Here is a 25,419-nt window from a genome sequence, read left to right as displayed (position 1 = left end):
TACAGTTTTTTTGGAGTTATTAAGAACTCTAGACCCATCAGACCCGAAGGGTCTGAATCTGAGTCTAAAAATTTTACCCTTAGGGTCCAGATCTAGGTCTAGATATATAAAAAATAAAAGGATTTAGATTCGGATCCGACCAAACCCACTCCATGACCATCCCTAATCCTACTATTCGAAATAATGTTGGGTATTTGTATAAGATATACTAGACTAGACACATACAACAGTACATTCAGTTTCGCAAGCTAAATGAGCTCAATTTTGTGTTTATATTAAGGCGACCAATTATTTTTCTTAATTGAGTTGATTCGTTAAAACCTGACTCATTTATAAAAATAACGGGCTAGATCCTTTTTAAACGGGGCGAATCACAAGCTTTTATCGATGCCCCGCCTGTAGGTCTTACGAGCGACCATTTCATATTGAAACCAAAAGCCCAGTCAGCCAATTAGAGGAGTAATTTTTTAGAATAAGCAATTAATAATTGATCAATTTAAGGACATAACTCATAATTAATACTTTTACGGCTCGTTTGGTAATGGGAATGATTTATAATGTAACATTTCATCAAAAGTTCCGTGTCATTCCCATGGTAATGAAACTTTAATCACAAAAAGTTTTTTTTGTGTATAAATTTTCGTTACCACCTAATAACACCTTTCCCAATAGTAATGCATTGGAATAGATTTTCTAAAGAAAATGAGATGATTGAAATTACACTAATTTTTCATTCTCATTACCACCATTTATTACTACTTACCAAATACACTGTTAAGGTCAAAATTGATTTCTTTTATAAGTTATAACTAATTAGTTAATTGATCACTTTATATACTTCTAATTGATCACTTTATGGCCTAAATTGACAACCTTAATGTCGAAATTGAAGATTTTAAAATAATTAATCCATTTAAGGTTATAAATTTGTAATTAAAAATTGATCACTTTAATACCAAAATAAATTACTTTTAGATTAAAATTGAAATTTTTTATTGATTTCTTTTAAAAGTTATATATGATCATTTAATTAATCATTTTATATATAATTACATTAAATTCTAAATTGATCACATTAGTGTCAAAATTGAAGACTTTAAAATAATTGATTCAATTATAGATATAAACTTGTAAGTAGAATTTGATAATTTTAATATCTACATTAATCACTTTTAAATCAAAATTGAAAATTTTTATGTTAATTGATCTATTTACTTAAAATTGAAATACAAATTATTGTGAGAGACGGTCTCTTTGATAGACATTCTCTTAATAGGTCATCCATAAAGGAAAATATATAGTATGAATAGGCATTAAGTTCTGATGTACTGGGTTTAATATCAGAATTAATATCTTAAAGATCATAAATTATAAATATTTTTATTTTTTAATTTTTAGGCCTTTTAATTTAAATTTTTAGCTTTTGTGCTGGTCTAATTAATTAATTATACATTTATACGGTCTCATATTAAGATAGTCCCTACCAAGTTTTAATGCAAAAATAGTAAGAAAGGAGCATGAGAAAATAAGAGGACAAGACAATGAGAGTTTATAAATGCAATATCCCGCATTGCTATGCTCTAGAAGCATCCCATAGCAATTGTGATACTACTGGACCTTGCCACTCCGAAGAAATCCCCAACACTCAACGTCGGTGCCTATTTCTTCTTGGGTTTTACTAATGGATGCCAAATTAATGCACGCGGTTCAGTATTCTGGTTATGGTGGTGGAACTCACGCCTTAAAGGTATTTTTCTTCCTTTCTTATTTTATTTTCGATTTTCTTATTCTTGTTCTTTGATATAATTTTATATATGAGGGAAGTAGTAGTATTTGATTATGATATCCCGTCACATTTGATTGATTTTTCCTCATTACTAGTAATTGATAATATGTTCCTTCAATTTCATTTAAAAATTCGGCTGTTCTTTTTATAATTGAGTAGTTTAATCATTGTTTTACTGTATGATAGAAATGAAAGAATGCACAAGTTCAATTTTTGATTGAATTTGAATTTTGTAGTTTGATTAAAATTGGGGTTTTGTTTTTGATTTTATAGAATGTTTTTTTTTAGACGATGACTCAGGTTAATTAGTGCAACTAATACAAATCATTTATGAGTTTTTTGTTTTGAGGTTGTCGAATCGAGAGATGATTTTCTTACAAGGGTAGGTAGGACAAGGAAAGGGTAGGACTAGGTAAGAATGGAACCTAGGACCTTATTGGGGAAGAGTGAGTATTTGCTCTTAACTGAAACAAGAGTCGAATCTCTTATTGAATGTAGACCTGGCTTTTTATCATGTTTATTGCCCAAATAGCAAAATGATAAAGGCGTTCATCATTATTCATTATATATGTCAAGGACTTTAGGAAGAGGATCATCTATTTATGGCATTAAATAATCAAAAATAGATTAGGGTTAGTGTTCTAGCTAATTAATTCTATGAAAGGTGGCTTTTGATGATGCTTTGAAGGGATTACAATTTGGGACTTCTAGATTTGTAATAATGTTGATGATGATGATGATTGATGGCTTGTTGGTTTTACCTCCATTTTCAATTTGGTTGATCAAAAAATAACTTTAGGAGCTTTTGAGCTTTAAGGTAGAGTTTTTTTCGCCTTAAAAGTAGATTTATGACAAAATTCAAACTTGACGGTGAATTGCTCATTACAATGACATTCTATTACCCGAATGTCATTAAGTGGATGTAATCGCTCAGATTGCAGCGATACTAAACAACAAAATTTATAAATTGTTCTAGAAAAATTCTGTACGAGGTGGGTTGTGCTGCAAATTTGGAAATGTGTAAGGTGGTTCTCAGCAGTTTAAGCGAGGATAGTCATTGCTCTTCACTCTTAAAACCATGTTTTAGTCACTTCAGGAGGAAACATGATTAATATGAACCCAATTTTTTCTTGAAATCTTGCAGTGATGACTGTTCTTTGTGTTGCAGCATGTCGAGGTTCCCGTTCCTGAACCAAAGATTGATGAAGTCCTTATAAAAGTTGAGGCAGCAACTTTAAACCCAGTTGATTGGAAGATACAGAAGGGCATGTTGCGGCCCTTCTTACCCCGCAAATTCCCTACTATACCAGGTTTTTCATAATGCTGCTGTTTGTAGATTTATGTTGTTCCCTCGAGTCTCAATTGCATGTTGCAAATATTGCTTTGATAACAATCACTCAAAATGATCTAAAAATAGGCCAAAACAGATGAGAATTCAATTTTTTTTTTATTCACGAGTTGCTTGGAAATTAGTGAATCATGTACATTCTATCATGAACTAAATGATACTTGGACTTTGGACCAAGGCGGGTCCTAACTCGGAAGATGATGATTTGTCACAGGAACTGATATTGCTGGGGAGGTAGTCCAGGCAGGATCTGGTGTGAAGAGGTTCAAAACTGGTGACAAGGTTGTAGCGCTGCTTAGCCATGCTGTAAGTTTCTTGCTTGCTATTTCTTGGTTTGCCAAGCAATACTGGCTGCTTCAACACTAATGCCCTGTATGGTTGAGGGTACGGAATTAAAAGGTAGTAATAGGAATGGTTTTGTTAGTGTAAATCTTGATGAAATTTGCTATATCGTTCACTCATTCCCCTGGTAATAAATTTCATATGCTTAAAATACATTTTTCATGAGAACATATTTCATGAAGAAAAAAAGTAGCACATACATGACCATAAACCATGTCAAGAAATTTTTCTAGCTAAATTTCATCGTATTTTCATCATCATTCCCACAATTTAATACCAATAACCAAATAAGACGTGAATCAGTGTGTGTTGATTGGTGCTGACTGCTGACTGCTGACTGACAGACTGGAGGTGCGCTGGCGGAGTATGCCATTGCAAAGGAGAACCTGACAGTTGCTAGACCACCTGAAGTATCTGCACCAGAAGGTGCAGCCCTACCAGTTGCTGCCCTTACCGCTCATCAGGCTCTAACCCGGTCTGCAAACATCAAGCTTGATGGAAGTGGTGAAAAGAAAAACATATTGATCACAGCCGCATCAGGGGGTGTAGGCCACTACACAGTTCAGTTAGCAAAGCTCGGAAACACGCATGTAACAGCAACATGTGGGGCCCGTAACATAGATTTTGTTAAGGGTTTGGGTGCCGATGAGGTCCTTGACTATAAGACCGCAGAAGGGGCTGCCTTGAAAAGTCCTTCGGGGAAAAAGTATGACTTTGTGATTCATGGTGCCACCGGAATCCCATGGGCCACCTTTGAGCCCAATCTGAGCGCAACCGGTAAAGTAATCGATTTGACTCCTAGCCCAAGTGCTATGCTTACATTTGCTATGAAAAAACTGACATTCTCCAAGAAACAGCTAGTTCCTCTGCTTATGATTCCAAAGACAGAGAATTTTGACTATATTGTGAATCTGGTTAAGGAGGGAAAGCTTAAAACATTTATAGACTCTAAACATCCCTTGAGTAAAGCTGAAGATGCTTGGGATAGAATAATGAGTGGACATGCCACAGGAAAAATCATAATAGATCCTTGAGTAGAAATGTAAGTTCACGGAGTGTTTATCAAAATAGCTTATCAGACAATTTAAACTTATTTTGGTACAATTAAAGGGTTGAGTGGCTAAATTAGCCAATTTTAGTGTTTTGTAAATTAGCTAGTTGAAACTGTTTATTGTTATGAATTAGCTGCTTTTGAACAAACTGTTCATAGCAGCGTATTCAAAATCGGCCGGTCAAACCAGTTAATAAATCAGTTAGTCAAATCAGCTATCACCTAATATTTATCAGCCGTTTGCCAAACACCCTTCACATATTACAACTTGCTAGAACTTTTTATCACATTCTTCCTCCGTTCGTAAACACTTGTTGTATAATGGTTATTAGTATTATTCATTGTTCAAGTTTATTTTATATATTGTATCTAATGTAAAGAAAAGCACGATAATTTTAAATTGTCTAATTATATATTTTCATGATATTAACTTTTTACATTTTTGGTTATGCATAATTGAATATATAAATGATTAAAATAGCGTATTGCGTAAAAATTCAAATATAACAATAATAATGGAGCAAATAAATTACTACATAATAGAATTTTATCATTTTGCTAAATCGAAAAATTGTTATAAAACGACTATTATATCCTTACTGGTATCAAATATCTCATATATCCAATTTGAATAATGTGTCGGATATCGGATATTCGAGTTTAGCAGGATTGACCATCAGATATTAAATATACCAATTTTTGGACTTTCGATCAGACTATATATTTTGGATTGAATATTCGATTACGGGCACCGCTATTATGTTTTTTTAGCGTTGCTTTTGTTTTTGGTATAATATGCCATTTGTTTTTTTTTTTTATAAAAAACGAAGTATAATTGTTTATTTTAAAGCTTTTACTAAAATAAGACCCACTCCTTATGGACAGCAGTAATTATAAAAAGTAAAGTAAATATTTGTTTGAGGTATATTAAGTATGTGTTTGAGTATGTAAAGTAGGTATATTTAAGGTATATGAAAATTTTGTTTGAAGTATTTTAAATAGGTGTTTTGAGGTATGACAAGTAGGCGTTTAAGGTTTATAGGAATCAGGCGATTAAAAACATCTACTTGACAACTTCAGCACATTTAAAACACCTTCTTGACATGCTGTGAACCTACTTGACGTATCCTAAATGCCTATTTAAAGTATTCTAAAACCCTACCGAATAAGCGTTTAGTTACACTATATTTTTCTTTTTTTTATATTGAAAAATATAATGAGCCGGCCCCTAATGGAGAAATCGTCCCTCACAAGTGTTTTTTTTTTTTTAAGAAACTGTAATTTTTTATTGTAAACTTTTCACTAGAATAAGATCCACTATTATAGCCATATAGGCATGATAATTGCTTGCAATTTTATGGTAACTCATTGCAAAAAAATATTATCTTTATTAAATTTGAATTAGTTATCAATTTTTACTATTGATGATTTATAGCATATATTAATTAAGGATGGAAGAAGCTCTCGGGATGGAAGGAGAAATTGCTTTCAAAAGCCGGTAAAAAGCAGGAAAGATTCTGAGCATGTTAAACTTGTTTGATTGCATGAGGCCTAAAACGCTGGGGGCTTCAATATTAAGTTACGTAATGTATGTTAACTGGTTAAAGATATAAAGTTGTTAGAAAAATATCGTATCTTATGAACTGGGCCTTTAAAAAGTTTATCAATTTTTGTTCCATCTCTGATAAAAAGGTTCTCATTAAGGCTGTCGCCCAAGCTATCCCTACTTTTACTATGATTTGTTTCAAGCTCTCTATCGGCTTGTGCAAAGATATTGAGAAAGTGATTTGTCGGTTTTGGTGGGGTATTCTGAAGGAGAGAAAGGGGATTTATTAGAAATCGTGGAATCATCTTCGCAAGCCTAATCTAGAAGTGAGGGTTGGACTTTAGAGATTTTGAGGCCTTCAACTAAACCATGTTGGCTAAACAACTTTGGAGGATTCATTGCCGTAGGGATTCTCTTATTGCCCGTACTCTCAAAGCTTAGTATTTCCACAATAGTGATGTTTGGTTGGCTAAGGTGGATAATAACCCCGACTTTTGGTGGCGTAGTATTTGGGGTTTTCGTAAGTTGTTGGAGAATAATGTGCGTTGGAAGGTGGGCAATGGTAAAAGAATTAGAGTTTTGGTCAAATGCTTGGCTCGATGGTATGGGTAACTGGCCGTGTTGTTTTTACGGGGTGTGGTATGGGGATTGATGTTACTTTGGATAAGTTCATTGATCCGGTTAGGAAGGAGTGGCTGTTGAATCTTGTTACTCTTTGTTGGCAAATTTGGAAGGCAAGAAATGAAGTGGTTTTTGAATCTATTTGTTCTCCTCCGCATTGGATTGGCTCAGTGAGTATCAGACGGCCATAAGGTGGACCACTCTGTTGAAAATCGTTCTAGACTTTCTGCTCATTGGTTGTGTCCTCCATCGGATGTTATTAAACTCAATGTTGATGTGCTTTCTCTGGAGTTGGGAAAAAGGTTGGGATGATTTCGTTGCTAGGGACTTTACGAATTTTTGAAATTCTTGAGTGAAAAAAAAAATTAATTAAATAAACTAACATTTAAACTTTTTCCAAAAGTAAGCGTCCAAACCCCAAAGCTGTGCTTTGGAGCTGTTCGCAGTTACTAACTGCGAACAGAATTTTTTTATTTTTTTTATTTTTTTTATTTTTTATTTTTTTTTTTCTGTTCGCAGTTAACTTCGAACAACTATTTTGTGTTTTTTGAACTGTTCGCAGTTACCAACTGCGAACAGCTAGTTTGTCTTATATGCTGTTCGCAGTTAGTAACTGCGAACAGCTCCAAAGCACAGCTTTGGGGTTTGGACGCTTACTTTTGGAAAAATTTTAAATGTTAGTTTATTTAATTAATTTTTTTTTTTCGCTCGAGAATTTCAAAAATTCGGACTTTACGGGGAACTTCATTTGTGCCGGTTCAAAGACGGAATGGCACGTTGGGTTTATCGAGGTTGCTGAAGCTAAAGCACTATTTTGGGTTGTCTCGATGGCTTCTGATCGTGGCTGGTTGTGGGGATTGTTGAGAGTGATTGTAGTTCCATCATCGAGGTCCTTAATGGCAAGGGTAATAATGGTTTTCATGTCCAATCTTTGATCAACAATTGGCTTCAAAACAGCAGTTTGGGTTCCTTTAGTTTCATTTTTGCTATCGTGAATGTTGAGTAAAGGCATTACATTTGAACTAAATTTTATTATACTCTCAAATATTTTTACAACTCTTACACCTCTACTACTTATAATTTTCTACCCTTTAACCTATCACTACAATACTTTAGAAGAGGACACTACTTGAAACCCTTACTTGCTCTCTTGCTTGGTACCTACACTCATGCCATAACCACCTATTTATACTACTCCAATGGAGCTATTTAGGTACAAGATATTTTCTAAGAAAATTCTAGATTTAAGATATTTATACTTAGATATTTTTAGAGCACATTCTAGAGTTGAGATATTTTCTCATTCTCTAGATTATTATTCCAAATATTGTCATTCTTTATTATTCTAGAATTCTCTTGATCTTGGGCTTAATAGACTTGGGCTTAATAACTTGGGTCTCAGCGTTGATCATCAACAGTGAATGTAACGGGGTGGGTCATAGACTTGCTCGTTGGGCTGGTGCCGGTGTTAGCGATGAGGTTTGGGTTGATTTTGCCCCAAACTAGCTTAAGGATGCGTTGTATGTGGATTTGATCCATTATTAATATTAGCTTTCCTTTTTTTTCAAAAAATGGATGAATGTGATCTTTTTATTTTGAATTGTATATTTCATTAAACTTTATCGCATGTAAATGGTAACACTTTAAAGACCTATGTGATCATATTTTTGTTGTATATGATTGTTTTGATATTATGTAAGCGTAATTAATAATTAATGATCAAAAGAACGCATTAAATTGTGTAAAAAGTCAAATGTGACGATATTAATGAAAAGGAGAAAAAACAAAACAAACACAAGTTAAGTTATAGGATTTTGTCATTTCGGTAACTGTATAAAACGACTATTATGTTATTGTGGGGTTGCTCGCAAAAAGTTGTTTTTAGAAAGTACAATTTATTATTGTAAAAGATCCTCTATTATAGCCTTATTTATCTGATAATTTATAGGATCTATAAATTAAGAATAAATGTACTTATTATTTTAAATTTTATATTTCATTAAACTTCATATAAAAACTTTAAAAACATATTTTTGTTATATATAATCATTTTGATATGAGTAAATTTTACCTCGGTGGAATGAGATTTTGGCAAATTTCAGAGCGATGGTATGAAGTTTTCATAATTTCATATTTAATATATTTGCATCCTAACAAGCTAAGGGAAGAATCTGTCATACAACAAAGGTGAATATTTTCTTCTTATATTTGGGTTTATGTTATACATTAAAAGAAATTTTTGATTATCATAAGATGATTATCTTATAATTTAATAAAATTTATATCATCTTTTTTTTTGAAAATGTATATCATATATATCCTCCTTTTATTTAATTGTCTAATAATATTTCATAAGATGATTATCTTATAATTTATATATAATTATATGTCCTCTTAAATTAATTTCCTAATAATATTTAATTGTCTAATAATATTTGATAAGAATGATTTTAGGAATATATTATTATCAACCTAAAATTAGAATAAGGTTGATAATTAATGACCATATATAATTGATTAACGTGATTAATATAAAACGGAAAGAATTTTTCTAAATATCATATTTAGCTGAATGAATAAATTTTCTAGTATATACTATTTTATAGTATATAGTAATAGATAATAGATAGGTTACCATAATCTCAACATACGAGTTAAGTTGATTAAATCGAAATAAATAAGAAAAAGAAATCTGTGTTTGAGATTATTGGATCAAATAGTGGAGCCGAGCCAACATTTTGAGATTAAAGAGTTTGAGATTATTGTTTTGCATCAAACGTGCACAATATATTGTTTTAAATATCAAAATTTATTATCACATATCAATATTAAAATATTGAGTACATTAATTATGTGTCATTTAATGTTTAAAATTTTTAAACGCGACTCTATACAATCGCATATATCGAGAACCACTCATGCATGTTTTGTCATATCTAAGACTGAGAATCTAATGAGTATACCTTAATATTCAAGTTTTTTATTAAAAGAAATTTTTGATGATATAATATAAACCGGAGAGAGGTATATATATATATATATATATATATATATATATATATATATATATATATATATATATATATATATATATATATATATATTATACAAAATAAATTTTAATAAATGTATAACCCGTGTTATGTTTTTAAATTAGTTATATGATTTATGTAGCAAAAATTTATAATTGATTAGTTTTATTTAAATATTTAAATTATTTAGTTTATAAAAATGGTAAATTTAAAGTATATAATAATTTTGAATTAATAATTTATTGTAATATAACTCAGTTGGAATCATTCAATTTATTACGTATTTAAAATTGGTAAATTACTCAATTTAATTAATTTTGTTAGAGTTAAAAATGACATGTTGGTTAATATTATTTGCCACATAAGACAATGTCAACCAATAAAATCTACTTATTTTATGATTTTATTATATATAGCGTGTTAGGTTATACAGGTCATCACTATTGGAATACGTATTTATCTAGAAGATCTAATTGCTTTAGTTTTCCAGATTATTTTCCCCTGCATTGGAATCAGGTAACCTTTGGTCTTATCTTTAATTTGTTGTTTTAATTCAAATAATCGATCATGTTTGTTAGTAATAGTGTTCACCATTTATTTGTCACATCAGCAACAAAATACTTTTTCCTGATTTTAATAGTTGTTATAGTTTTTGTAACAACTACTATTTATCAACTAATCTTATTTGGTATATATTTCCCCCATGTATAATGTAAAACATAGTGAAGTGGGATCTTGTTTGATTCGTCTTGATGCATATTTTCATAATACTAACTTTTTAGAATTTTTTATCATATGAAATTAAAAAATTAAAGATTAAAATCGTGCATTGGATAGCGTGAAAAACAAGAGTGTAGCAACTATTAAAAAACCAATAAAGTATATTTTAGTTTTATATTTCTAAGTCTATCAAATTAATCTATAAACCAATTTTAAATTAGAAATACTCTAAGGATTATTTCGGTTTAGGGTTTAGGTTATTTAACAAGGTAAAACTTATTATTTATTTTGGTTTAAACATAGCAATAATATAGAAAAACATATTTTAAAAACAGGATTATTAATATTTTTTTTAGCAAAACTAATATCTGACAGAATTATTCTAAACCTAAAAATTTCACATGATTTTTGCTAATTAAATTAACAAGTAATTTCAATTCATTTTAAAACATGTGAGCAAAATAAGCTTTAACAATTAATTCATCTTGTTTAACATATAAGAACGTCCGATAATAATAATATAATTTTGACTATTTCAATTTAATTAAAATTCAATTTTTAACGAAAAATATAAAGAAATAAACATCAATTAAAACCAAATCAACATACATAAATCTTCCCTTCCTTTTTGCTTGTCCACTTTATATTTTTTCACTTTATAAGAGTGAAATTTAAATTTGATTTTTGAAGTATATAATAAAGATAAAATATATTCATATGAAATCTTGTTACATTTGTATTATCATTTAAAGAAGTTGAGTCTACATCAATTTTTGTCTTTTGGAATGACCCATATTAAAAAAACAATTATCAAGAATGTTTAATTACATTTTCAATTAACCAAATTAATTTTTTTAAAAATATTTAATGGCTATTGGGTCTGTTTCACGATAGGACGGTCTCAAATATTGTGATAAAAATTAGAACAAATTATGAAAATACAATATATTATAAACATTCGATTAAAATTAGTCAAACATGAGATATCAATACAGAGCTTCAATCGATAACTATTTATTTTGATTTGAATTTTTTATTCCACTTTAAAAATAAATTCCTAATAATTCTCTTAACAATATTCATAAAAATTTGGGAAAATTTTATCTTATTCTAATGACACTAATTCTTAAATGAGACGATTTCATAGTGAAACCATTTTTATTGGGCTGGCCCAATATACAATTTTTTGTCCTATTAGGCTGGCCTACTATATATTTTTTGTCGTGCTCAACGTTAAAGAGATTACTTATAATTTTAATATAATTACTTTTTACAATTTTAGAGTGATTACTTATAAATTATAACCGATCAAGGAAAAATTAAATTAATAGGCTAATTATATCCGGCCTGTCTAATGGTGATGAAACGAGTTGTTCTATTAATTCGGAAGTGTTGTTGAGAATTATTCTATAAAATTCAACCGAAATTCTATTAATGCTTTAATCATCATCCTTTCTTTCTCCTATCCCCTCTTCTTTTCAAATTTCTGCAATCTAATTCTTCATTTTATTTTATGAAATTTTTTGCAAAAGTTTTAATATCAGATTAGTCGATCAAATTTCAGTTCGTCTGAAATTTCAATGTTTCTATCGACAATTACAAATTTACGATATTAATCGGTGTGTCACATTATATTTCTCTTTATGATCTTTTTTAATCTTTGATTCTTGGTTGAAAATTTTCTTTTTTGCATATTATGTTGGAAACTTTCAACTTTGTTAGAAGTTTTTATTTGTTACAATTTAATTTTAGTCGGTGACTTTTACCACTCAAATTTATTAAATTTTGTATGATGGTAAATTGTTCTTGAATTTGATTAAAATTAATAAAATTAAATTAAATTTACTTTAAGTGTCAAATTATTTATCTGTTATTTTTTATTTTCCATAGAATTAAAAAAAAAGCATCTAGAGTTTTTTTGATTGATATATCTTAAGTAAATTTTAATAAATGTATAACCCGTGTTATCTTTTAAAATTAGTTATATGATTTATGTAGCAAAAATTTATAGCTGATTAATTTTATACAAATATTTAAATTATTTAGTTTATAAAAATGGTAAATTTAAAGTATAAAAAAATTTTGAATTAATAATTTATTGTAATATAACTCCATTTAATATTATTTGCCACATAAGACAATGTCAACCAATAAAATCTTTCAATTTAATTGCTTTAGTTTTCCAGATTATTTCCCCGAATCAGGAAACCTTTGGTCTTGTCTTTAATTTGTTGTTCTGATTCAAATAATCGATCATGTTTGTTAGTAATAGTGTTCACCATTTATTTGTCGCATCAGCAACAAAATACTTCATGCATATTTTCATAATACTAGCTTTTTAGAATTTTTTATCATATAAAATTAAAAAAAATTAAAGATTAAAATCGTGCATTAAATAACGTGAAAAACAAAAGTGTAGCAACTATTAAAAAACCAATGAGATACATTTTTTATATTTTAGTTTTAATCTATAAACCAATTTTAAATTAAAAATACTCTTTAAGGATTATTTCGATTTAGGTTATTTAACAAGGTAAAACTTATTATTTATTTTGGTTTAAACATAGCAATAATATAGAAAAACATATTTTAAAAAAAGCGATTATTAATTTTTTTTAGCAAAACAAAAATCTCACTATAATTATTCTAAACCTAAAAATATGCTTCACATAATTTTTGCTAATTAAATTACCAAGTAATCTCAATCCATTTTAAATTTGATTTTTGAAGTATATAATAAAGATAAAATAAATTCATATGAAATCTTGTTACATTTAATTTGTCTTGATACATTTGATTTTTGATCACCCAATCCTCTATTTACATAAAAAAAAAAAAAAGCTAAATCATTGTGAAATAGGAATTGAGAGTATTTTTAAGTTTTTTTGACTTTTAATAGAAATATAATAATTTATGTCATGTAATAAAAAAACTAACTTTAATAAATATAGCAATTTACTATTTTGATTATTCCATGTGGTAAATTAAAGGAATCTTGTTAGTTAATAGTATGATATTTAGTTCAATAAATATAACAAATAAACAATTTGATTATTCCATGTGGCAAATCTTTGTAAGGATGCCACATGGAATTTTTCAATTCTTTTTAGTTGATAATTGTATGATACTATACTCGTCCAATGGCTTTTTCCTGATAGAGCTTTTTTTATACTGGAGGCGGTTTGTTTAGGTCATATGTTTCTTCTGTAATAAAATTAACTTATTTATTGAAAAAATCTTGTTAAAATCGCTTTAATATATAGTTTTTGTAAAATCTTTTCGTTGTATATATATAACTAGTGTATTGACATATATGTTTTTAAAAGTAAAAATAATAAAAATTAATTTATTTAAACTATAGTACTTCACGTACTAACAAGATCCCAATATAAATTGCTTCCAATTGAAGATAATTCATTATTATGAAGAGTATTTCAAATAAAAAGAAATGATGAAGTATTCTCTATTTATTATGCAGGTGTCTCGCATGAAAAATAACTAAGTGGAAAGAAAATATCAGCAAGGGCTAGGCCAAATAATTTCATTGTTTTAGGCTGTGGAATTGAAATAATTTTAAGCATAAGAATAATGAACAGGTTAATTCTATGCTTTGGAAGTCAAATATTTTTTCCTTTGTTTTATGTCATTGTTTTAGTTATGATCGATCATAGCAAGGGCAAAACCGGTTATCGTTTAGGATTCTAAATTTTTTTTGGGACTTAAAGATATAATTTCCTGTACAAATTTGTACTTTGTCTTTTCATTCCCAATGAAGTTCCCACAGAATACTCACGAGAATTAAAAAAAAAATAGAATTTGTTAGATAGTGAATGTATTATCTTATTGAATTGGGAAAAAGTGGGGACCGTAAACATTTAAATATTAGTATTAAAAGAAAGTTACTGGAATATATGTGGGGGACCGTAAGTATTATTAAAATATTAAAATGAGGATAACTAATGTTATTTTTGTCTAAAATTTATGATATAAGTAGAAATATTCTTTATAGGGACAACAAATGGAACAAATGCCAAATGGAAACTTCAACGGAGGTAGTATTAATCTAAATTAAATTTAGGTATAATTTACATTTTTTTGCAATGTAATACTATGAATTATTAGAACTTTTTTTATAAAATAAACAAAATAGCACCAATACAAAACAAAACGTATTAAGGCTCTTTTTATTATTTGCTTGGGGCCCAAAAATTAATGAAAGCCCTAGTTTTTGGGAGCTTGGTTAGTTTTGTATGAAAAATTAAAATTGAGATAATATTTGTTGTGTAGATATAGTCTCTTGCAGGAGCTTGGAGCCGGAGCATCTGGCGTTGTATACAAGGCTATTGATAAGGAGAACAATGACATTGTAAGATATTTGTCAATGTACTAATTTAATTTATAATATCACTTATTATATTTAATTAAAGATTATAAATAGTTAATGTTAATAAAATTTTCATTGCGACCAATTAAAAATGAACTCATTTGATTATATTTTAACTTAAAAATTAATAGTCAAAATACAGTTAAGTGTAATTAATGAATATTGCCGAAAAGAATGGGACATATAACCTAAGTACAAGGGAGTATAGGGTGTTTGTTGTGTGGAAATGGGTATTTGAGGATAAAAAAGTGAGAGTGAGATTGGGATTGGAAATTTATAGTTAGGAATTGTTGAAATATAACTAAATTTTTAGTTCCGGTATGTTAATGGAAATAATTTAGAAATTGCAATAACTTTTGTTTGGTAGGTGGAAATGGAATTGAAAGTAAAATAAAAATTTACGAATTTATCCTTTTTAAAAATAATTTGAAAATTGTAATACTTCCTCTTATTTAGCTTATGTGTTCCAGTTCCTTTTATGGTTCACCTTAATTGTCTCATTTCTATTTTTGGTATGAGTTTTTGACTTTTATGCCCTTGATAACTTTATCCTATTTTCAATTATACTTTTCATTATCCATACTAATTTCCCTTCCTTATATTAAAAAACCCATAATACCACTTTCTTTCTTACCCTTAGGGTCCCACTTTTGACTCTCCTTAACATCCGTGAAAAGTCAAATGGGACTCCTAAGGTGAATAGGAGGGAGTATTTAATTTTGGTTTGTAAAATTTACAAATAAGAATGATATAAACGTCTTTTACATTCTGTTTCCAATTCCGACCCATCTAATACCAAGTTACCAACCCCCTTGATAATAGATTGTTGTGAAATGGGAATTGATTAAGTTCTTATCCCATTTTCAATCTTAAATTTAATCCTAATCCATGAACCAAACATTGGATATTTATTTTGGGAGTTTTAATCCCATTCCCACGCTCTAATCCCTCCTACCAAACACACCGTATTTGTTTTTCCATCTAATCTCTATTTAATTTTTTTATTTTTGCAATTTCGTGTAAAATTGACTGTATGCATCTGCCACTCTCTCTTAAAGATTGTCCGTTACCTTCTCTTACTCAAACTCTATTTTCAAACGGGATAATGAATTGATGATAATCAGTTAGCATACTAATTGATACTGGTTTTTGGTTCACAGGTTGCTATCAAGAAAATGAAGTGGAATTTTGAGTCTTGGGATCTACATCAATGTTTAAATTTGAGAGAAGTAAAGGTAGTTATTAAGGCTATTCTGCCTTGTAAAATATTACAGGATTTTACTTTCCTATTCTGATGATATGCTTGATGATTATATATGCCTACTTCTTTTGCAGTCACTCAGTAAATTAAGTCATCCCAACATCATAAAGTTGAAAGGAGTTGTACAGGAAAACCATGAGTTGTTCATCATTTTTGAGTATATGGTAAGTTTTATAAAGCGCACGTTCACCTAGAGGTATTCATTCCGACTTTAGGTCAATTTAAAATTGGGTCTTGTTTCCATATTAATGTTTACATATTTTAAATTCATTTTACAATCGGGTTAAGTCGGATTCAATTATAAATTCAGGTAAATATTGAATCATTAGATCTAATTTGAACACCTTCCTTCTTTAAATACCTATGCTTTTAATTCATGGAGCTATACAAGCTAATAGTTCTTCTGAGTTCATTTTAGTATTTTGAACGGCACTGATCATTTTGGATAATCCAGCAAAGAAGATCCTTTCCTGATGTTGATTCTTTTTATATATAATTTTTGGTACTCTGCACTACACTACTACTACTACTTGTCCTAAATGGATATTATATGACTTGCACCTACACCAATCAAAACGGTCGGTCGGGTGGGCCGGTTAGGGTCGAGTCACTTTAATTTTTAGGGTCGGGTTTTGGTGGGTTTGAGATGGATTCTGGTCGACCGACTCAAAAATAAACAATATACTAATTTTAAGGCTACAATAAAGGATTATTGACTCAAAATATAGAAATTGACTAGTGTTGGTGTTTGGTGTGACTTTGAGTGCACCAATGGAGTATGATGATGTATGATGTGTGTATGAGTGTCAGATGATAAGGAAGTGCATTGAAGATGTAAGTTGATGTCCCTCTTCAATGCCTGCTGCTGCATAAGATCAGAATGCTTCTGATCACTTCGCTCGACTAAGGTGACCTGCAGCTCGACCAAGTTAGTAGGTTGCTGCTCCTCCGCTCGACCAAGAAAATCAGCCTCTCGACCAAGAAAATCAGCCGCTCGACTAGGTCTGTTTCGCTCGACTGGACGAGCAAGGCCCAGTTCTAGCCTCTGTTTTTCTTGCGCGATAAGTTGTACGGGACTGTTTTATTACGAGCTTTTGTCCCATCACTTGTACATGACTTCTAGTATAAATAGAAGTCCCTACGCACATTCCTAAGTGGATTCTGACCCTAGCCAAACAAAAAAACCCCTTCTCCTTCTCTTTTCTTCTTCTCTAAGTGTAATACTCCATTGTATGAGTTCTTGAGAACTCTATTGATTCTTCACATAATACAAGCAAGCTAACCACCACCGAGGATGTAACCCACATTGAGTGAAACCTTGTAAATCTTGTGTTTTTTGTTATTGCATTGCTTCTTATTGCTTTTCATTGGTAGTTTATTGGATTGATTGTTTCATTTTACAGAACACCTCTACCATTGGTCTTGGGTGTTTCTAGGGATAATGATTGAAACTTTAGACCCTAGTGAACTTACTATTTCAACTAGAAATATAATGTTTCATAAGTCATAACTAAAACTGTTGACGTGGAATGAAAATGATGACTTATAGGTTGTAACTGAAAATAGATCAAAACGGTTGGCTTTGGGTTTTGATCAAGTTTAACCAAGCTTTTTCCCTTATTCAGGAATATAATCTGTATCAAATAATAACGAAGCGAAAGAGAGGATTTTCGGAAGAAAAGATACGAAGTTTTATGATTCAGCTTCTTCAAGGACTTGATTACATGCACAAGAATGGATACTTTCATCGGGATCTAAAACCTGGTATAATGTTTAGCCTTGACGTATGATGTATATTGCTATGTTATTTGGACTCTTTATTTTATTTCACGTACTTGTGTCCGATCCTTAATGCTTGGATTGTTAGACATTGGCATGACACTTAGACACTTTATTTTAGACGTAAATTGAATATTTAAACGTATTCGATACTTGGACACGTACCAGTATCCTACATCGCCAAGTCCAAGTAACTTAGGATCCAAGTGTATGGTAATTTTTTCTTAGGAGTTTGTCTTGTATGAGATCGTCTGACGATGAGACAACGTCAAAACAAAAAGTCCATAAGCTAAAAGGTTTTATTATTAGGCTATATAATTCAAGTAAAAGGCATATATCACGGTGAAACCATTTCATACAAAAATTTGTGTTTTCTTAGGGTTGATTAGATCAATATTTGGATTGTCCTTTAGATGCTCATTCCTATGTAAAATACCATATGTCTTTGTTGTTTTTTTCCTCTTATTAGAGAATCTTCTAGTGACCAATAATGAGATCAAGATTGCTGATCTCGGACTTGTTCGAGAAATTTCATCAGGGCCCCCTTATACTGATTACGTTACGACGCGTTGGTGAGTTTTTGGTTTCCTCTCTTGTGGCATATATCATGTGATAAATTATATTCCGCTCAGTTCAGTGTCACATGATTTGCTAATTTTCTTGTGATCCGTAAATTGAAAAAAATGAACTATGTTCCCTTTTTAGACTATTTATTGGTCGTTTTGATCAATTTGTGAATTTAAAAAATGAATCAGCCAGCGAATTATGTAACACTATTCTAATCTCTACTATAATTGGTATGATATAATGTAAGTTATACGTGTACTTCATTTCTTAGGGTCTTATGTTGTCTGTCAGGTATCGGGCCCCAGAAAATCTGCTGAAGTCATCTACCTACACTACGGCAATTGGTTTGTTTTCTTGAGCGTCTCTTTCATCCTCATAATTTTTCATTTGATTCCTTCTAATTACTCTATCAATTAGATCAAGGTTTTGTTGTCCATCGTTTTGTTGTTGTCATGTTAGAGTATATAAGATTACTTGGGCCTCAATAATCAGCTTAACTTTTTAATTGAGTTAGTCTCTTGAAATGATATCGAAGCCAATGTGACGAGTGGGCACGGTTCGAATTTCAACCACCTTCATTTAAAGTATTCAGCGCTATGTATGAGGAAGATCTGTGTGGCATCCAAACTTCAAGCCCAATAGGCTCTTGTATAAGAGACTGTGTTAAAGTATATAACATATCTTGAGGCCTCAACCATCAGTTTGCAAAGGGTTTGTAATATATCCACACTTCAAGTTCAATGGGCTCTTGTGTGAGGGGCGTATTAGAGCGTATGATATATCTTGAAGCCTCTACTATCAGCTTAAGCTTTTAGTTGAGTTAGTCATATTAGGTTCGGTTACAAGGTCGGATAAATTTCAAATCATCAGATGTGTTTTGAACACCTCTTAATTACGACGTTTCATAGCGTGTATATATATATATATTGGTTTTACATCTTCCGAAGCTTAATACGTTGCAATTTGCTGAACAATTTTGTCTTTAAGGTTTGCATTTGGCGTTAAATTTTATTTTTTTTCCAGATATGTGGGCAGTTGGTGCAATTCTGGCCGAACTTTTTATGTTGCGTCCGATCTTTCCAGGAGAATGGTAATGTCTGCTTTAATCCTAGTTTCCTTGGTGTAAAGAAATTTAGTTTTAAAGACTTCTGTTAATTGATTCTTTTACCTATGATTTGTTTTTATGCCAAATTATCTTATTAAATTATCTGGTATTGTGATAAGAATAAAATAATGAAAATTATATGATCTATTGACTCAAACCCGACCAATTTAAAACCGACCCAATGACCTATTTGACTAGTCTATTCTAAGTGTTTGAGAGCTTGGGAAGAGGAATTTATGTTCTTAATTTCCTTTTTTAAAGCAATCGTAAAATGTTTATAGTCTTTAGTTTTGGATTTATGTCCGTTATTTTGATGGGGTGAAAGATTTTTAGTTCTTTAATTTTAGATTATTATAAATGATGATGATAATTTAATTGTTATAAATTGATAAATTGGGATTAAAATGATTTTTAGTAATAAAAGCAGGTCGGGTTGAAGCCCGGCCCATTGAACACCCCTAGTGGTGACGTTGAACCTTGGGCAGATCTTAAGTGTTTAAGCTTATCTTGTCCTATTGTTTCTTGTTTAGCTTATCAATGGAGAAATGTTTTGAAATACATCTATTAACTTCTATTCTATGGAATTCGTACTTTTTATTTTGCTTTACGTACTCGAATCTGATCCTTAATAACTTCATTAGTTTGTTAGTTAATGCTGGTCTGTTGATATGCCATCTTTAACAGTGAATTAGATCAGCTGCACAAAATATGCTGTGTATTGGGTTCTCCAGAATGGACGATGTTCCCTGAAGCAAAAAACTTTACAGAATTATTAAATATAAGCCATTCAGGGGTGAGATTTGTTCATATTAAGCTCTTATAATGTGCCACTTCTATATCTTCTCATCAATTGAACTCTCTTTATTTGTAGATTAAACCTGCAAATCTGTCAAAAATTATCCCAAATGCCAGCCAGGATGCTCTTGATCTCATCAGTGTATGTCTTCCTTTTGTAAACACTTACGGCCCGTTTGGTATTTCAGTACTAAATGGTGGAATGGTAATGAAAAATTTGTGTAATTTTGATGGGAATATCTCTTGACAAATTTAATGGGCATGTCATTTTCTTCCCAAAATTCATTCCAATGCATCACCCAGTGAAACGTATTTCGCTAGTTGATTTGCCTTTTGGATTCGTGATTCGCTCAAAATAGTTCAAATATATCCTAAAACCGATTATAATTTGCTTTTTTCGATTCGCAAGTTACAAGGCCGATCAGCGAATCATGTGACACTTACCATTAGAATATGTTTAATTAGGTGGTAATGAAAAATTATGAATTAAAAACTTTTTTATGATCAAACTTTCGTTACCATGGGAATAACATGATACATATCATAAAAATTTACACTACAAATCATTCTCATTCCCAGCATTTAGTATCGTTAACCAGACAAGCAATTAATGCCTGTTCACTGTTTGTTTATGGTTTATTGTCATTTGCTTTTTTCATCTCTTTAAGTGACGTGTCTTTATGATGCTTTTTTAATTAATTTCAGCGTTTATGTTCTTGGAATCCACTGAAAAGGCCAACAGCAGAGCAAGCGCTACTGCATCCATTCTTCTACGTACGTGATACTGTGATAGTGCACATTTAAGTTCATAAGATATTCTTGTTAATTATCAACGTATAACCTAAGATAAACTATGGCAGGTCGCTCCGTTGGTACCTCATCCTATTTATAATTGCTCTCAGAACAAGCCATACATCACGAGTTAGTGTGACCTTTGCTTCTATGTACGCTCTTCTTTTTCTCTAATTCTTTGATGTTATTTTAATTGATTTTTTCTGCATAGCAGATTCCCAGCCGAACCTTGAACTAACGCTAGGGGGCTTTGACAGCATATCAAATGATTGTTACCCTGGTTGTCAGGTGGCTGTTAAACCTGGTGCTTCCAATCTAGGTGAGAACCGAAAGATTTATACCTTGTTGAATAATTATGATTTGGATCAGTGTAACATAATTCGCTAGTTAATTCACTTTTAGAATTCTAGATTTGCTCAAATTTTCCTAAGAATAACTCTCTTTTGGAAGTTTTTTGCTTGATGATACACAGATGCATAATATTAAATTTATACATGATCTTATTTTCTCGATTTATTTGATGTTATTTTAATTGATCTTTTCTGCTTAATAGACTCCCAGCTGAACCTTAAACTAGAGTTGGGGTGCTTTGATAGCAAATCAAGTAATTGTTACCCTGGCTTGACGATGGCTGTTAATCCTGGTGTTTCCAATTTAGGTGAGTACCGAGAGATTTATACTTTGTTGAAAGATTGATTTTGATCATGATGATCGCCCCTTTAAATGTTGTCCGCATGGCCAAGTACAAGATTAATGGAATTTGAACCAAACTTTTTTTACATAAGCCGATCTATGGGATTTACGCCACGACATTATTTCATGCAAAGGTGTTCAAAATATATTCGATGATTTGAAATTTACCGATCTTATAATCGAACTCGATTTCAAAAAATCATCTACAATTATGTCAAGAACAATATGGATACGAAATCCGATCTAAACCGACCTAAAACGCCAAATCCGAAATCAATCCAATAACTCAAATGAACACCTAGTCGTCAATTATTTTGTGCCGTTGCGAAAACGTTGATAGGCATACTAGTGGGGTTTGATTCAGTTTCCCACTAAATTGATTATGGAGCTCTCTTTTAGAAGTTTTTTGCTTGATGATACACAGATGCATCATATTTAATTTATACATGACCTTATTTTCTCTATTTTTTATTTTATTTTAAATAATCTTTTCTGTTTAGTAGATTCCAAGCCGAACTTTCAATTAAAGCCGTGGGACTTGAACAAAGAACCAGATGATATTTACTCCGACTTGACGTTGACTTTGAATCCTGGTGTTTTCCATCTAGGTGAGAACCCAGAGATCTATACCTTGTTGAAATTGATTTGGATCATGATCAGAGGTGTTCAATGTGTCGGACCCTCATTTTGAGCCCTTATCCTGCCCGTTTTTAGAAGGGCTTTGTAAGAGCCCGACAAAAAATGACCGTCCAAAAACTGCTCTATTATAATTAAAATGAAGCGGGCTATAAGAGGGCTCAATAAGGGTCCGAAACGGGTTTTTGTAAATAGTATAATTATGGATAATTAAATATTATGAATGACAATGTTAATAGGGATTATTAATATTTTTTAAATTTAATTATTATAAATGATAATCTAATTATTATAAATTGATAATGGGGATTAAAATAATTTCTAATAATTAAAATGGGCTGGGCCAGGCTTTATCACTCATATTAAGTTTAAAGGCACTTATCCAATCCGACTCATATTTTCTTAAGCCTGACCCGGCTCTTATCCGGCCCATTAAACACCCCTTGGAATGCTGTCCATAGTCCCCATGGCCTAGTATAGATTAATGGAATTTTGATCTATAAATCCTAATATCTATTATGTCATTTGCAGAGAGAGGACCTAGTGTATCTGGATTGCCACAGCAGGTTAGTGCATATTTATGGAGACCCAATAATGTTCAATGGGTGCACTTGATTTTTGTACTTCTAATTTTAAACTAGCTACCTTCTGATTAGCAATATATTTTGATGTCTCAGGATACATTGCTCTACTCCAATTTCCCAGATCGTCGTCAAGAGCCATCATGTAAGTTTCTGTTGCCTATGATCGTATATAACATGTCTTGGGGTTTTAACCATCAACTTAAGTTTTTGATTGGGTTGGTTCCTTGACATGGTATCAGAAGCCAGCGTGACAAGAGCTAGGCTCAACCTGGAATTTTTCCGTTCTTTGTATGAAAAGACTATCTCGACTTGCATGATGGAAGGAGAGTTAGATTTTGGCTAACTCATTCGGACTTATGGCTTGTAGTTTAGAGTTAGAAAGTGTAACACCCGAATTTTCTCCCGTCTTTTACGATTCAGGTTTTGTCGAACCCTTAAATGAAACCAGAATCGTAAAGGGCAGGAGAAAACTCGGATCTTACAGAAAGTGAAGAATCATACGTCATATGTGTCGATGGGACTATTTAGCCTTGTTAGAGCTTACCCCTCGTACTGTTGGCCGAAGGTGATTGTGGAAGGGGATTGCAAGAACATCATCGAGACCTAAAATGGCAAGGTGGCCGTGTGGCTTTCATATCTAACCTTTCCTCGACAATAACCTTGCTTTGAGGAAGTTTTTTACGTCTCTTTTATTTCGGTTTTGTTATCGAGAATGTAATGTTATGGCTTATAAATTAGCTCGTAGGGCTGCCTCTAGGGTTAGCAATGAGTTTTGGGTTGATGTTGCCCCAAGTTGGGTTAAGGATGCTTTGTTTTCCGATTTGATTATGTCTTAGTGTAGCTTTCCTTTTCTTTCAAAAAATTTCTTCTCGCGTGCTTCAAGTAACTAAATGTAACTCTCTTTTCTCCAGTTTGTTCGGCTTTATCAGCTATTCAAAATCGGGTGAATCCTCCGACTAATCCCACATTGTCGTTTTCATTCAGGTTGGTAGATTAACTAAAAATATTACTATGCAGTTTGTCTTTTAATTAAACTTCTCTAAATGTTGGGATGATTTATCCCACATCAACAATCAAAGATGGTGTGCATATTTCATAAGTTATTGGAGCCCTTTTTCCATTGTCATACGGTTTTTGGATGGTATATATCTCTTTGATTTGTGAAATGTGTGCACCTCGTGTTTCACTTTTACAATAAGTCCAGTCTAATTGAACAAAATTTATACTAATTCGTGTTTCACTTTTAACAGTTCAATTGCATATCCCTCGTCTTCTGTTCCTCGTTCAGAAGGTTTCGTAGCCACGCAACCAAGTTATTTAGACGGCCGAATGTTGGTGGGTGCCTCCCCTTTCCGGCTGAGCCAGTTCCATTGAGTTGCTCATTTTTTGATATACTTAAACTTAGTATAGGAGGTAGTTTAGAGTCTTTAAATTTTTTCTGATTCTTTTTACCTACACCCAAAAATTGGTTGTAGTGATGATTGATCATAGCATTTAGGTTTTTTGAGCTAATTGTGAACGTTTATGATAGAATGTTAACATTAGTGACACAAGAATATTAATGACAGAGTCTTAATCTCATAAGATTGAGGTTATTTGTTAACTTTAAAGAAAATTATTAATTTTTTATTATTTAAATATTTTCAACTTATGTTCTTTACTTATCCTAGAGCAATTAGTGCAAATAGTTGTGTCATTTTAGTTTTGATCTTATTAATGATAAGTTCTTCTAGTCTTATCTAGTTGAATGAGGCATTAAAGGTTCGTTGATGTTTTTTATCGGGGTATATTTGAAGAATTCAATACAAGCAAAGAAAAGGAAAATTAATTCTTAGATGGTGAGAATTTATTAGAGTATATAATATATCATAAGGCCTCAACCAAAAGCTTAAACTGATGGTTAAGACTCCAAAATATCTATATACTCTACAACAAAACAATGCAAAATAGGTGTCCTTCCTAATAAAGACATCTTTCTTCACTCATAGGAAGTCTTTAACTGTATTAGACAATGCTCCACTTATGTGCTTTAATTTCTAATATTATATATATTACTCCCTCCTATTCAGTTTATGTATCCCATTTTCTTTTATGGTCAAGTCATCTTAATTGTCCCATTTTTATTTTTGGTATGGGTTTTTGACTTTTATGCCCTTAGTAGCTTTATCTTATTTTCAATTATACCCTTCATTACCCATACTAATTTTCCTCCCTTACATTAAAAAACCTATAATACCACTCTCTTTCCTACCCTTTGGATTCCACTTTTGACTTCCTTTAAAATCCGTAAAAATTCAAATGAGACTCCTAAAGTGAATAGGAAGGAGTATTAAATATTTTTTATGTTTTACTGAGTTCACACCATAAAAAAGTCAAA

General features: G+C 31.1%; 2 protein-coding genes across 2 annotated transcripts; both read left to right on the top strand.

The window, feature by feature from the left end:
• Positions 1-1,523: 1,523 nt before the first annotated feature.
• On the top strand, positions 1,524-4,886 carry LOC130827933 (quinone-oxidoreductase homolog, chloroplastic). Its single transcript, XM_057693838.1, has 4 exons — positions 1,524-1,747; positions 2,955-3,096; positions 3,349-3,440; positions 3,821-4,886. The coding sequence occupies exons 1-4, from the start codon at positions 1,682-1,684 to the stop codon at positions 4,508-4,510; spliced, it is 990 nt and encodes a 329-aa protein (XP_057549821.1). The 5' UTR covers positions 1,524-1,681; the 3' UTR covers positions 4,511-4,886.
• Positions 4,887-15,766: 10,880 nt separating this feature from the next.
• LOC130827932 (serine/threonine-protein kinase MHK-like) lies at positions 15,767-24,730 on the top strand. The gene is made up of 18 exons (XM_057693837.1): positions 15,767-15,891; positions 15,991-16,065; positions 16,166-16,255; positions 17,717-17,855; positions 18,340-18,442; positions 18,729-18,781; positions 19,461-19,527; positions 20,227-20,335; positions 20,414-20,479; positions 21,043-21,111; positions 21,198-21,258; positions 21,344-21,448; positions 21,683-21,787; positions 22,323-22,430; positions 22,990-23,024; positions 23,136-23,184; positions 23,954-24,026; positions 24,293-24,730. The coding sequence occupies exons 2-18, from the start codon at positions 16,006-16,008 to the stop codon at positions 24,414-24,416; spliced, it is 1,416 nt and encodes a 471-aa protein (XP_057549820.1). The 5' UTR covers positions 15,767-15,891; positions 15,991-16,005; the 3' UTR covers positions 24,417-24,730.
• The last annotated feature ends 689 nt before the right edge of the window (positions 24,731-25,419 follow it).

This window comes from Amaranthus tricolor, chromosome 11, assembly GCF_026212465.1.
Source record: "Amaranthus tricolor cultivar Red isolate AtriRed21 chromosome 11, ASM2621246v1, whole genome shotgun sequence".
In the NCBI taxonomy this organism is placed as follows: Eukaryota; Viridiplantae; Streptophyta; class Magnoliopsida; order Caryophyllales; family Amaranthaceae; genus Amaranthus; species Amaranthus tricolor.
This window is presented reverse-complemented; position numbering and strand designations above follow the sequence as displayed.